Source organism: Rissa tridactyla, chromosome 11, assembly GCF_028500815.1.
Source record: "Rissa tridactyla isolate bRisTri1 chromosome 11, bRisTri1.patW.cur.20221130, whole genome shotgun sequence".
Lineage (NCBI taxonomy): Eukaryota > Metazoa > Chordata > Aves > Charadriiformes > Laridae > Rissa > Rissa tridactyla.
The window spans coordinates 19,678,005-19,691,496 of record NC_071476.1 but is presented as its reverse complement, the minus strand read 5'-3'; the positions used below and the strand labels follow the sequence as shown (position 1 = coordinate 19,691,496).

The 13,492-nt window shown below is 47.7% G+C and overlaps 1 protein-coding gene across 1 annotated transcript; it reads right to left on the bottom strand.

Annotated features, from left to right (window-relative positions):
- Positions 1 to 676: 676 nt before the first annotated feature.
- PAIP2 (poly(A) binding protein interacting protein 2) lies at positions 677 to 10,179 on the bottom strand. The gene is made up of 4 exons (XM_054217345.1): positions 10,017 to 10,179; positions 5,683 to 5,842; positions 3,085 to 3,264; positions 677 to 1,854 (listed from the first exon to the last, which is right to left on the bottom strand). Exons 2-4 carry the CDS (start codon positions 5,818 to 5,820, stop codon positions 1,789 to 1,791), a joined length of 384 nt encoding a protein of 127 aa, XP_054073320.1. The 5' UTR covers positions 5,821 to 5,842; positions 10,017 to 10,179; the 3' UTR covers positions 677 to 1,788.
- Between the last annotated feature and the right edge of the window lie 3,313 nt (positions 10,180 to 13,492).

Genomic DNA, 13,492 nt, shown 5'->3' with positions numbered 1-13,492 from the left:
ACCTTCTGCCTTTAGATGCCGGAGTCCAAACTATTTCCAAGTCAGTGGAAGCGCCAGGATGGTTTTGCTGTTTCTAGGAAGGGCAGCAGACCCCAGGTGAGGGCGGGGGGGGTTAATTGCAATTAGCATTTCGCAGAACACCAGCAAAACGAGATGGTCTGAGCGACCTCCTCCCAGAGGTTCCTTCGCCTGGAGCAAGACCCTGTGGTTTCGCTGGAGGCCAACACCTGCACAGAGGTTTCGTCTTGCTCTTCCCCCTCCTGAAGCACTGCATCGTTTCCCAAGTGTTTCCATTTGCTTTAATCAGAGGCCAATTAATTGAAGCAAGAGCAGATCAGACTCGTACAGGAGCCTCTGGCAGCGCTCCCGGGACCCGGAGCAGCCCAGCTCCACCAGCACCGTGCCAAGGGCACACGCTAGGCAGGGCTTGATATAATGCCATCAGCTGTTAATGAGGACCGACGTGGGTTTAGCGGCAGTGAGAGGGGAGGAAAATATGCCCCGGCCAGCGCGGAAAGCGGGAGGAAAGAGCCGAGTCCAACCTCACATGAGGATTTCGGGCTGTCGTCTCCCAAACAGCCTTAAGGGCCCCGTATCCAGAGCGTCATCCCCGTCCCCCGCAGGCTGCCGAGCCAGCTTCCCTGGGAGACGCGTATTCACGAGACGGCCACCACTATCAGTTCTACTATTATTTATTTTTTTAAATATTTTTGAAAAAATATAATTTTTTTACAATATTTTCAACTTAAACACTATTCACACTGAACACGTATGGCAGCTTAACCTACCCGAATATGAAGTTTAAGAAGCCAAAACTGTTCTAGCTTTATTAAAAGAAAAAAAACAAAACAAAACAAAAAAAAAACCCCAACGAAAAGTCGTTGTGCTGTAGACTATCGTGTAGTGATGATTAAACAAAGCAAGGGAAAAGCACCACTCAAATCACTAATGCTAGGGGTTTTTTCTTGGTTAAATCCAGCTATAATAAAGTCGTACGCTTAAAGTTACATAGGCAGCGCTATGTATCCGGGGTTCTTGGAAGAAACTTGGGATGAAAACTCCCGTCTCCTTTAACGTCATTCCGGAAGCGAAACGTTTCTAACATGATAACACACCGCAAAGCACAGGGCATTTTCTTCCTTCCGATCGCTGGGTTGTTAGTTGGGTAGCTGAGATCTACGACTCTGGACAGGTCTGTAAAATTTCTGTTAAAGCTCACGCCGTTTTTAAAAGGAGCATGAAGTTGTGTTTGGTTTTTTGTTGGTTTTTTTTTTTTTTTTAAGGGGAAAAAAATTAGCATTAGTAACAATACTGATACTTCAAAGGAAAGTTAGCTAATTTGCATAACAATCAGATCTCCTCGCTTTCATTTTTATTTTTTTTTTTTTTTTTTAAGTTAAGGCATTATCAGGTGCAAACTAGCGCCAGTTCACACATCTTTAGTTAAAAACAGACCATCCATAGCAAATTCCAAGTCCTGTTTAAAAAGACAAGAGTCTGCAGAAGGTTTTATAAACGTGGTACTTTGTCTCAACTTGACTGGTGCTTCTTACCTCACCCTCTCCTTCCCAGAGAGCCAGGGCCCAATTATGGTTCCATTAAACTTTTGACAGATTTACTTAATAACAGTCTCAGCACTTTTATTGAGCATGCAAGACTAACAAAACTTTGGCAATGCATAAGTGTAACACAGTGACAAGAAGAGAGAGCTTTTACAATTAAATCTTCTAATACTGGCTTCACAGTGTGGAAATTGTGCTACATCCACCAAGAGAGGGCCCAGTCTACTCAAATATTTAAGTACTTCACCCCGGGAACAAACTCCTTTGCGTTTGGATTCAGGTTACTCTTGACCTGAGGAAGGGAAAAACAGAAGTCCAGTTGAATCATCATTTTCATCTTCCATCTTCCAGCTGAACACAATTCTAGGAAGAGTTTAGGGCTTTAGAGTTAACAGCCAGGCAAAGCGTACGGGGTTTCGCACACACCAAAAGTCTTTATAATCCCTAGAAAAGGCCGCTCCTCTGTGCTAGTACCCGAATCGTCCATCCTTCCTCAGCACCACCCGGACGTTTCGCTCAGGTTAAGGGCTCAGGGACTAAGAACGCCCCCCCACGCCCCACACCCCAGCACGCATCAAACGCGGCGACTTCGATTAAGGCCGAAATAGCTTTTTCTGGAGCCGAGCTCTTAGAACGTGCCACGAGGTTTTCAGATCTCGCTTCTTTAAGCGAGAAGAGATTTGTTGCGGGAACTTAAGCCGCTTCTGTGAATTTAACGTCTGCGAACACTGTATCGATTTTTACCATTTCTGGGCCTGCCCCGTCCCCCCCCACCCAAGGTGCTGCTCTACCCTGTCCTGCAGTTACCGGTGGGCAGCCATCACGTCCAGAATGAGCTCTTTCTCTCAAAGAAACAGAGGATTAGGCTTTTATGTTCTTAATTGAGTCCAAAACTGCTGCCTGCAGCTGCTTAAGCTTCCAAGTGACCAAAAGACTGCTTAAGTCTTATCAGTAACTCTGTGTTTTATTAGGGAAAATACTTACACGCTGCCCTTCCCTTTTAGTTAAGCTCTGGACAGGAGTCGCACAGCAAGAAACAGGGAAATAATCATAGATTTGCTGCTTCCCTCACCTTTACAATTTCTACAGAGATCTGCTACGGTTCGCACAATCCAAACCAGAGCTGAGGACACGGCTCGTTCCTGCCCAACAAAACTGCTGACAGATGCCAAATTAAACTTTTGCCGTCCTGTCAACGAGCGGCACTTCACAGGGCCAGCGCGCTCCGCTCGCCGCCTTTCTTTTATAACACAGAACGCACACCCAAAGCCACTTGAATTTTTGCCATGGGCTAGGAGAGGCACCGTGTGGTTATGAAGAAAACCACGGAATAGGTCACGTCACTCAAGGAATCATCCCTTCCCCAACCGCTCCACGTTTCCCCCCCACCACAGCCAGGCATGGTTTAAGAGTCTCTGGCCTACATGTAAAGGATTTTCTCTTGCCATTAGCAGCAACAAAAGTCAGCCTTGGAAAAGGAGAGACGTCAAGCTTTAGAAATATGACGAGAAACTGAATTTACCACCAGATCCTCCAGTGATGAGCTGTCACTGATAACAAGATCATTGAACTGGTCCTGGATTTGATCCATTGTTTGTGGGAGATCACGGGCTGGAATAAACCATTCATGCTCCTCCTCTTCTTCCAGCATCTCCTGGAAACAGCGCTCAATAAATTCTTCTTCCCACAACTCCTCTTCGATCTATACAACGAGAGGAAACAGCTTCATCAACAAACTTAGGGAGAGCTTGTGTCTTCATTCCAAGGTTTTGTGCACCTTGCTGGCCTGCTTTCTACCTGCGCAACAGCGTTTCTAGCCGAAAACCACGCCTGTGCTGCAGGAAGGCAAGCAGCGTGGATTTTTTTTAACGTAGAAAAGTGTTTTGTCCCAGAAACTCGGGCTGCAGCTAAAAGGGAAGGGCGGGAGAACCCCCCCAGCCCTAGATGTTTTCGTCTGCAGCTTGTTAGGAGCTCAAGGAGAAGGAAAATGTTGGCTCCGAGCGAAAGTTTTGGTTGTACCAACTAGTCTGGGCTGAACTCACTGCAAGTATGAGGAGAGGAACCAGGGACAACGCAGGCAGCCAGGCACACTCCCTTGGAAAGCATCCTGCAAGATTTTTGGGAAAAAAAAATAACCACTGCCTGTCACTTGGAACGAGCAGCATCTCCTCAGCTGTAGATTACGCGTTCACCCAACGCAGTTCTCCTACGGAACTCCCCATGATCTCAGGGGTTGTCAAGAACGCTGACCTGCCGCGCCATAAGCGGAACAAATCAACTGATACAGAACTGACACAGAACTGACACACACTGCAGAGATTAAAGGAAAGTTGGGCTTGGTTGTTCAGTAAATAAGCTTTGGAGGGAGTTCATCCCGACAAATTTTCCATGTCCTGCATCACAGTATTTAAGAGTGGAAAGCTGGGAAATAGAAGCTGGTGTGAATGACTTGCCAGGCACAAGGGAGTGGAAAATTATTCAGGACAGATTTAAAAGTTCACTCAGTGGAAGCTCAAACAAGTTTTCCTATCTAACCTTCACTCTGAAATCAAATACATACTCGATCCTGAAGTGGAAATTCAGTTACATACCACAAACACCAAATCAAAAGATTTCACGGCAGAGTTCAGGATTCCTGTAAAATCAGAGGTCCCCTGGGTGCCCCTTGGGGCAAACACACTCACCAGCTCCCTCGGTGCTCAAGATGCACAGCTTTGGGGAACGGGGACCCATCACCATACGCTCTAAGCCACTGTCCAGACAACTCAAAACCCCGCACGAAACACCAGCTTTGTGATTTCCCCAGTAAAGCGCTCCAGCAAGGACAGTGGCCTCCACTCAATCCTCCTTGCGAGGCACCGCCTCCGTCCTGCGCGCAGGTACAAGGCAGCCGCGGGCACGTGGCCACGAGCCATGATTACAGCAGGGGTTGCCGGGCTCCGGGTTTTGTGTTACATGGTTGCACACCTACGCGTGCCTCCAATGGCAGCTCCAGAAGTACTAAATAATGTCTAATTCCCCAAGTGTCTTGACATTAATATTGCCTGTTTGTATTTTCCAACCCAAGTTTAACTTGCTCGGGTGCCTGCAGCGGCAGGCGACCAGGTTGCTGCACGGTGTGTGCCTGCCTAAGACCATTCTCCCCTCATGCTGCCACCGTTCCTCTTCTCCGAAAACGGAGTCTGTACCTGAAAAATAGTTTATTTACAGCACAACTCCCAGCTCCCTCCCCAGGAACTACACATCCCGTACGCTAACCACAGTACAGTCCCCAGGAGGACAAACCCACCAAACAGGAAACAACACTGAGACCATCCCGGCATATGCACAAGAGAATTTAGATTTTTGCGAGCAACCTGAATTCCAGATTAGCTTTGTGCCCTGCCGGCACCCTAGAGAGAGAGCAGCAGCCATATCCTGTTTCAGAAGCTCAGACTTCAGCACAGCCGTCCTGCGCTGGAGTGCAGAGAAAGCGGCTACTGGAGTACAAAGATCAAGTTTTGATTAAGAAAGGGGCGGTGGAACGCGGTAGGCTGTTCCCAGCCTCCACGGGAGAGAAAACTGCGTCCAGATGCAAGGTGAAAGACGAAATGAAGGCTTCCGTCCAAACCTGGTTGTGAAGGCCAGCCGTGAGACACTTAAATATTAAGCAACAAACAGGACTGTCACCCAACAGCTCTGTCCACCAACTCCCTTGGGAACACCAGCCCTGTTGACGATGCAGGAATGCACCCGGACGTATCCAGCTCAGAACAGACGGCATGTCTGCACACGTGAAACCTCCGCAGCCTGGCAAGCCCCATCCCTTCCAAAGTGCCACATAAAGTCTGTCAACTATCGGGTTTTTTTTTCCCTTCCCGCAGAAGTAGGGAATTAATGGATGCACTAGAACATGCCACACTTCCCATATTTTCCAGCAAGATTACAGAAACCAAGTATTTATTGCCAAGAGACACCAAGATCTGTCTGTTCCCCAGGATTATTCTAGCAAGCCCCTCTAAAACCCTGTCTCCAAAGGATTCCCAGTCTTGCACCCCAGTTGTTAAGCCACAGCGCCTCTCCCTCCAGCTAGAAAATGGCAAAGCGCACCACAAGACATTTAAAGAGGGAAATGACTTGCCTGCCTGTTAAATTCCTCTTCGTTTTCCATCCACATGTACTCCGCAAAGGGATTGTCATCTTCATGAGAGTGACCATTTATAATCACATCTTCACTGATGATGCTTGGGCTAGTACTGCTGCGACTTGGATCTTTCATGGCTGCGCCTCTGATTCAAAGTCTGCAATTAAGACAGGCGGTAATTAAAGATGTGCAGATTCGCTCATCACCCTGCTTCTGCATAAGGCCGGCCCAAGGGACGGCTGCACCTGGAGGCTCCAAGTGGCCTGACCGGGGTTGTAGCAGAGGAGCTCTGCTAATCCCAACAAGTCACAAAAGTATCAGAACCGTCGTTTCCACTGCATCCAGATCAGAGTGACAAGTTAATTTCCCAAATTAAACCTCGCCAAATGCCAAGCGCCGAGGCCAATGAAAAGCAGCAGGAAAAAACAGAAAGCATGTGTGCTTGCCAGTAGGAAAGTATTTAAGGCAACGTTCAAGAAACAAAAGGAAAATTTGTTTTCCAGAATGCTTTTCAAGTTCCCACCTGAGTCTCGACCAGCTCTCCCAGAAACAAACTGCCCAGAGCCCACGGGCAACACCTCAGGGGAATTTCCAAGGATACCCACGGCAGGGGAAACTTCAGTGCGACTTTCAGCCTACCCAAATTCAGTTACGGGATGTTCTACGTGATCACATGAACCAGCTTTCACAGCCGTTTCACCGCTGAGAAACCTCACAAGAGAGGCAGAAACCCTTCCGCACCCATTACTCACAGAGCCAATTTGGCACAACAGTTCTAACAGCTACCTCATTAGCAAAAGCCCACTGATTAAGAAGCTTCAGGTAAAGACAAACATCTGAAGGCACTGGAAGACAGTACGTGCTTGCCTCTCATCCCACTTCATTAATATGGATTGAGTCACATCTGGAGAGAGCTCAACATTTCTGCCTGTCCGTGATATCGCGACGTCCTGAGCTCAAGGAATGAAGGCACAGTTGGCAAGCGGGTTTTGCTCCACCTAACCACAATAAAAAGCAGGACAAAACCTAAATTTCATCTGAATCCCTGTCCTAAGAATGGTATGGCAGCCTGTCCGGCCGGCTCACAAGCCTTTAACTCTTGAGTCCAGAGACCCAAGTCTGCTCAGAGCCCGGGTTCTAATTGAAAATCTTATTTGTGCTGCAAATTAAATGAGACAATGCTACTCTTTTTCCTATACCTTGCTTAAGTACAGATATCAATATTGGAAAAACCGAGTATTTTATGTACTAATACTGTCGGCGTTAATTTTTTTTTTTAAACAGTATGCAAAGCACATGTGAGGCAATGAGCTCAAAAAAAATAATCCAACTTTGATGTTTTTCTAGTGCTAAAAATTCACAAGGAAATGATGCAGCCCTGGGTGAAAATATTTGTGTTTTATTCTCGAATCGATGTTTTAGCTCGTTGCCTGCATGTGAAAAAAATGACTTATTCAGAGAAGATGGTATCAAAATACAGCCTCCATTGTTATTAGAGCACAAGGGCTTATCACGTACCAGCTCACATTTTCTCTTTGTATTTCAGTTGGTCCTATTATCTATGGAATTAATGCACGTTTTCGTTCAAAATGTATTCTTGATAATACCAGGTCAAAGGCTCGTCACATCCAAATGATCAATTAAGAAAAGAACAAAGAAAGAAAAAAAACTTGCCCGGTTTGCTCTATTCAAGGTTTTTAAATCAAAGGCAAACCCAAGTACGGAAGTCACTTTAGCTCCCTAGGAAGTACAACAAATGAGCCCAGAACCCGGGTATTCTAGCAAGAGAAAACAGGTTCTTTTTGATGTTCTTTCAAAACAAACTTGCAAAGGATTCCTGGCAGCATTTAACATAAAACAGGAAAAGACATTGCATTTAACACCCCAATTCAAGCTTGAAATTGCTTTAAGCAACTTCAGCTGTTCACGAGCTAACAAACAGGATAGACTAAAAGAAATAAAAGACTTCAGAGTCTAAAAAACCTAATTTCTTCTTTATTTTTTTTAACTGGCAAGCGGTTTTACCTTTTTTTTTTGTGTGGAGTGAATCTTGATATTAATATTCCCCTGAGCTTTCTGTACCCCAGAAATTTATATTATTGGTGAGGAACTTTGCATTAGCAGCGTAACGTACTTGGGCCAAGTTCCAGACGACTTCTGTACAAAGACGACTGCACCCAGACAAGTCAATAAAGGTAAAAACAATAAACTCAAACACCCCTACGTGTTTGTGTAAACACTTGAAATGTTCATTTGTTGAGTTAGGAGCTAGTTTTCCAATTTCTTACATGTTGCCGTAGAACACAAGCTATTTGCTTTAGGAGGGAGGGAAGTTCAGTATTTCACTTTTGGATTGGAACAACTTTTTTCGTGACTGCCCAAGGACCATGCGGGTGATTATCTTCAAGAAAGATCCGAGGCTCAACCTGAACAACGTCTGAAGTTTATCTGATGAAGCCCCAGGTCCGCTAACATTTTCCCACAGGAAAACATGTCAGCAAACACTTACCACCCTGCACGAACAGTTAGGAAGCCCCAGGCCAGTCCCTTACTCACAGCATTCCTTGTAATTTCATTTTCTGCAACTTGTAATAAAATATACTGCAGAGGGAGCTTTCCATCTCACCGTTGCAAGACACAAACCAGTTGGCTTTCCGTGCTCATTTGCGAGGACAAGATTAGTCTTGTCTCACCGGTGTTAGATACAGGCTTTTTAGTCATGAGCTACAGGCAATTCCGAGGAAGAGAGCCAAATGCCACTTTAGTCTTGCATAAAGTCACAATCTAAGAGAGCCGCTGCAGAAAACAAGCCGGAGTGACAGGCTACACTACGGGCATGAATAAAAATACATTTTCCAGCTGGGAGTAGGTGGAAAGCTGAGGATTTCAAAGCTCCTTACACTAGAAGAGGGAATATAACATTAGTAGCGCTAAGGAACAGAAAATACGGAGAATTCTGCCACAGTGATATGATTGGAGATCCAGCCCCAAATTATTACGGGATTTTGGCAGGGGGTGGGGGGCGGTGCAGGAAGAACAGTGTAAGTGCATAAGGAAAGACACTAAACCCCAGGATTTTTATCTTAGGAACAAAGTCAGAAATTAAAAACCCTGTAACAACAGGACTTTTAATTAACTCAAACCGTTTGCTGTATGAAGTGTGTAACTCGTTATCCCAGAACATCATTAAGGTCCACTAATTTACCCGTTTCTCTGGATTTTACTGCATTTACAGCAATGCAGAGCCCTACACCAGCCAGCATTAAAATGCAAAGCTTCGTGATTGACGATTTTGCATTTAAACCTTCAATCACAAAGGAAGATTATCTCACACCTACTTCGGAAGATAAGGTCAACGGGCCTACTTCCATACGGCAAATCGCAGGTCCTTATCCTTGATTAAAAGTTAAAAAAAAGGAGTAAAAAAATTACGGTATTTGCTGAAAGCATCCAAAAGCAACACAGCACACGGGGATTTTAGAAGCAGTTGAAGTTTAAGCAAAGCTGTTTTGGGGCAGCAGGGAGTGCTCTGAACTTCTGCAAAAAATGGTGTCGTTTGTTTATTAACTAGTGATTACTCTTGTGAGTCAGGGGCGCTGGCCGAGTTTCTTGTTATCTCATTAGATTAGCAAGTGGCAGTTATCAAGTCAAATGATTACCCTCCGCATAACAGATAGATTTCTTAATCAAATTCATGCGGGGGTGCCAACGCTATCTGATAGAAACACTTCAAAGCGTCGCACCGGAGTTTACTCGCAAACGGCCGAGGCTGGAAAACAAAAATCGGTGGGGAAAAGCAGCGAGGGGACACGAAGCCCCTCAGAAGGGGCAGGTTTGTCCCCAAACCCCTCTTCTCGGTACCAGCGACTGAGCCGCTCCGCCTCAGCGGGGCCCGGCCCGCCATGGCCGCCAGGCAGGCGGGGCGGCCTCTACCCCCACCTCCCTGCTCCAGGGGGTAGATGAATCCCCCGGGGCCGAGCTGGGCTCCCGGCCCCGCCGCCTGCGGGGCCCAGCGGGCGGCCGCGGCCTTTCCCCCCCCGCCGCTTTGTTCGCCCCCGCGGCGGGGGTTCCGTCCCGGCAAGCCCCGCGCCGCCCCCCCTCCTCCGCAGGACCCGGATGGAGCCGGAGACAATGAAGACGCCGCCGCGCAGGCCCCGCCGCCACCACGGTGGGGGGCGGGAGAGGGGGGAACGGGAGGAAAGGGGGGGGCCGGCCGCCGCCCGGCGCCGCCTCAGGGGAGGGGGCGGCTCCCTCCGCCCGCCCCCCTCCCCCCTCCCCCCTCCCTCGGCAGCGGCGGCCCCGGGGCTGCGCGGCCGCCGCGGCCGCCTCACCTGCGCGCAGAGGGAAGGCCCGCGGGTGCGCACGCCGGCTCCCCGAGCTGCTGCTGCTGCCGCTCCGCCGCCTCGTCCCCCGCTCGCTTCCCGGCTCCTCTCCGCGCCCGCCGCCCCGCTCCCCTCCCTGCACCGCAGCGCCGCCGGATGTGAAATCACTTCCGCTACCTGCGTGACCTCATAGACACCGCCCCCCCCATCCCCGGAAGCGGCGGCGGCAGGCAACGCGGGCGGGCGGGCGGCGCGAAGCATGCCGGGAGATGTAGTCCCGCCCGGCCGCCATTTCGCACGGCGGCGCGGGGCACGCCGGGAAGCGTAGTCCATCTTGTGAGGGACTTGTGAGCCGCCATCTTGTGGCGGCGGCGGGGCCGGCCAGTGGTGCTAACAACGAGGTAGCCGCCGTCCACCCTCCTGCCTCGCCGGCAGCGGCCCCGCAGCCCTGTGCGACCCAGCCCCTCCCGGGAGGGGAAGAGGCCCCGGGAGCGTTCCCACAGGGGGAAAGGTGCCGCCCTGCTGCCCTCCCGGGGCACCAGGCGACCTGGAGAAAGCACTGAGCCCTGGGCTTTGCTGAGGGAAAGGACATTCAATAATTTTAAAAAATATGCCTGTTTACAAACAAATATTTCTCCACTAGACTCGCACATTTTTAAGGCTCTATATTAGGAACGATGAGATAATGAATGCTCTTTTCTAGGACCTACATTACGTGCCCAGACTTCAACCCTATCTGTATAACGAAGTGAAAAATAAATTTTTTATTCTCTTTGATTCTCCCCCCACTTTTTCTTAAAGATAAGGTGGAAAATAGCCTCTCCTGATGATGATACCTGCTTAAACTTGTGCAAAGATCAGAGCCACGCTGCGCAAACCCATCCTCCGAAACACTCTATCGAGGTACAGGCTTTTCGAGTCCTCTGAGCTTTGCAGTCTCCTAAAAAGCAAAGAAACTAGACGCTGACAGAGCCAAGAGCCCTTTGTTCCATCCAAGCCATTGTGACGAACACAATCTGAGTGGATCCGGAGTCAAAACGCAGCGTCGTCGCACAACCGCCTCCGCTCAACACCTGCCTCAGTAGGAAGGACGTTGTGAGTGAACCACCACAAAAAAAGAATTAAATCTGCCCCAACAGCGCGTTGGGAAAGGTATGGCAAAAAAATGTTTTCTATGTGCGACTACAAAACCCCAAGTGTGCGTTACTGAAGTTGCACAGAAATGAGTAACCTTTGAGAACCCTGAAAGCCATTAGTGGTTGTAGAGTTACCAAAACCAAGTTTTTTTCAGGCTCCAGGACAGCAAGGGAGGAGCAGCGTGCAGAGCGCCTTGCTCAGCTCAGCTCTCCCGTTACACCAGCTCCTGAGCTATTGGAAGGCTCGCGTGGGCTGGGTGTAGGCAGGAAGGGGGCTATCTGAGGATAACAATTTAATTAACATTTCTCTGCTCAGCCCTGTACTTCCTTCCTCCTAAATTTTAGTAAGGGGTAACCAACTCAACAGAAAGTCTGGGTTTTCACAGATTTCCAGGGATACGTTCTCCCTTGAAGCAAGCTGTTTATGTTGATTTTATTAGTCACCATCACTAACTTGTTTCCAGAGCCTAAGAGCTTTCCCTATGGCCTGTCGTACGCTCACTGATTGCTTACCTTCTAGCCAAACACAAGTGTAAAATACCCCCTACATCCTTCAAAAATCAAACCTACTCTGCTCTTATTTCCACAAATATTTCCAATTTTTTTTAATAAACCCTATGTGACACGTTAGCTTTCTCATCTCATTTCTTCCCAGGGTGCTCGGCGAGGCCAGGGCTTCATTGCACCTCTGCTGAACTACACACACAGCGAAGAGGCAACAGCCTTTAGGTTACTTCATGTATGAAAGCTGGCATCTAAATCACAGAGCCTGTCTAACATTGCATGCTCCCATCTCATGCTCTGCATGATTTCCCCTGTACAGTGCAGATACAATTATCTCCAAAAAAAGCAGCAGCCCATGGCAAGACCACATATCGATCTGCCAGCAAAGCGTGTGCCTGGCCTCTGTCCTCAAGATCACGGTATTCTGATGCCTTCTTTTCATCAGAAATTAGTGTAAGGCACGTATTCTCTCCCCGTCCTTTGTGTGGAAAGAGAAGACATTTTGCAGAAGCAAGATTAGGTTTGACTTATTTTCCGACATATGAAAGCATGCTGTTGCACATGTACAGGTGTAGATTTCACACAGTTTATCAGGGTTGTCAAAGTACTTGCATTAGGCGTGTAACTGCCAATACCAGAGAATGAGAGTTGATGGGAGCAAGGGATTTTCTGACTCTGATGTTGGACTATGCCACAATTACTTCACACCTGGGAATTCTTTATGTTTAGACGCTAAAGATGATGTGACGTGCTCCTACAGTTCAATCTCTGGCAGTTACACAGGGTGGCATTTCCGAGGGGCTGAGGATACTAGGGGCAAGATCACCACAGCTAATATCTATGAAAAGGCTACTTTTAAAATAAAACATACAGAGTTACAGTATTTTAACACATTAATCTTAACTGCATGTTGTAAGGAAACTGTTGAAGTGCCTGGGGAGGTGGAGATCTCCAAAATACTTATCTCCCACCTTTAGAGAGCAGGGGGATGACCCCAAACACTCAATGGCTGCTCTGAAGTCAGGTCTCCGCTTGGCTGATGAACTAAGCAGCCCTTTAGAGACAGACGAATGACAGACATCAGCACAAGCGAGTGGAGGTCCAAGTACATCCTTGTGACTTAGTCAAAATAGAAGCGAGGGCAGGGCTGCTGTCGTTTGCGCTTTGTTTCAGGGACCTAGGAAAGCTGTGGGGTAGTTTTAAGACTGTATCACTGCATTACATTTAATTGGTTTCATACAAACAAAACTTCTCATACTAATGAGCACCGTGTAACTTATCTTGGTAAAATTGCGAGAATGAGTCACTGCATGATAAGATTTTACGATTTGGATATGCTATTTAAATAAAATCTGCACCATTAGCTGCTTATTAGCATTTCCCCACGCTCTACAGAGAGTCCCCAGAGAAAGTGCTACCATCACAGCAGGAGACGGTTGAAGTCAGAGTTAATTCTTGCACAAAAGGGATTGCACACCTCCCCTTTTTGTGAGGATGAAACAGCAGAAAGTTACAACTGGAAAGACAAGTTAGCGAGACTTCGCTTCCACAAACCACCCCATCTTGTGTCTGCTAGGCGTATTTGCTTAAGTAAATTAACTTCATCAAGATTCAGCCTCCTACATTTGACAATCCATCTTAGCACTGAAGCCCCCCTGATGGCCAGGAGGCTCAGGTTGGAAGCACTGTCCCTCGTCATTTTTACTCACAGGAACGCGATATGGCTTGAATGTCAGCTTTGACAAAAATACCATAAAACTCAAGAAATAAAACTGTCAGCAGGATATACCTACCAGTGTTTTAACAAGTGATATTTTAATTTGTTTGGAAACAAACGAGGTTTTA

Excerpts from the sequence above, each read along its gene's own strand:
- PAIP2 (XM_054217345.1), bottom strand. The coding sequence starts at position 5,820 with ATGAAAGATCCAAGTCGCAGCAGTACTAGCCCAAGCATCATCAGTGAA. Across the intron at positions 3,265-5,682 it reads AAGAGGAATTTAACAGGCAG|ATCGAAGAGGAGTTGTGGGA; the intron begins GCAAGTCATTTC and ends CTCGTTGTATAG. Across the intron at positions 1,855-3,084 it reads CATCACTGGAGGATCTGGTG|GTCAAGAGTAACCTGAATCC; the intron begins GTAAATTCAGTT and ends TCCCTTCCTCAG.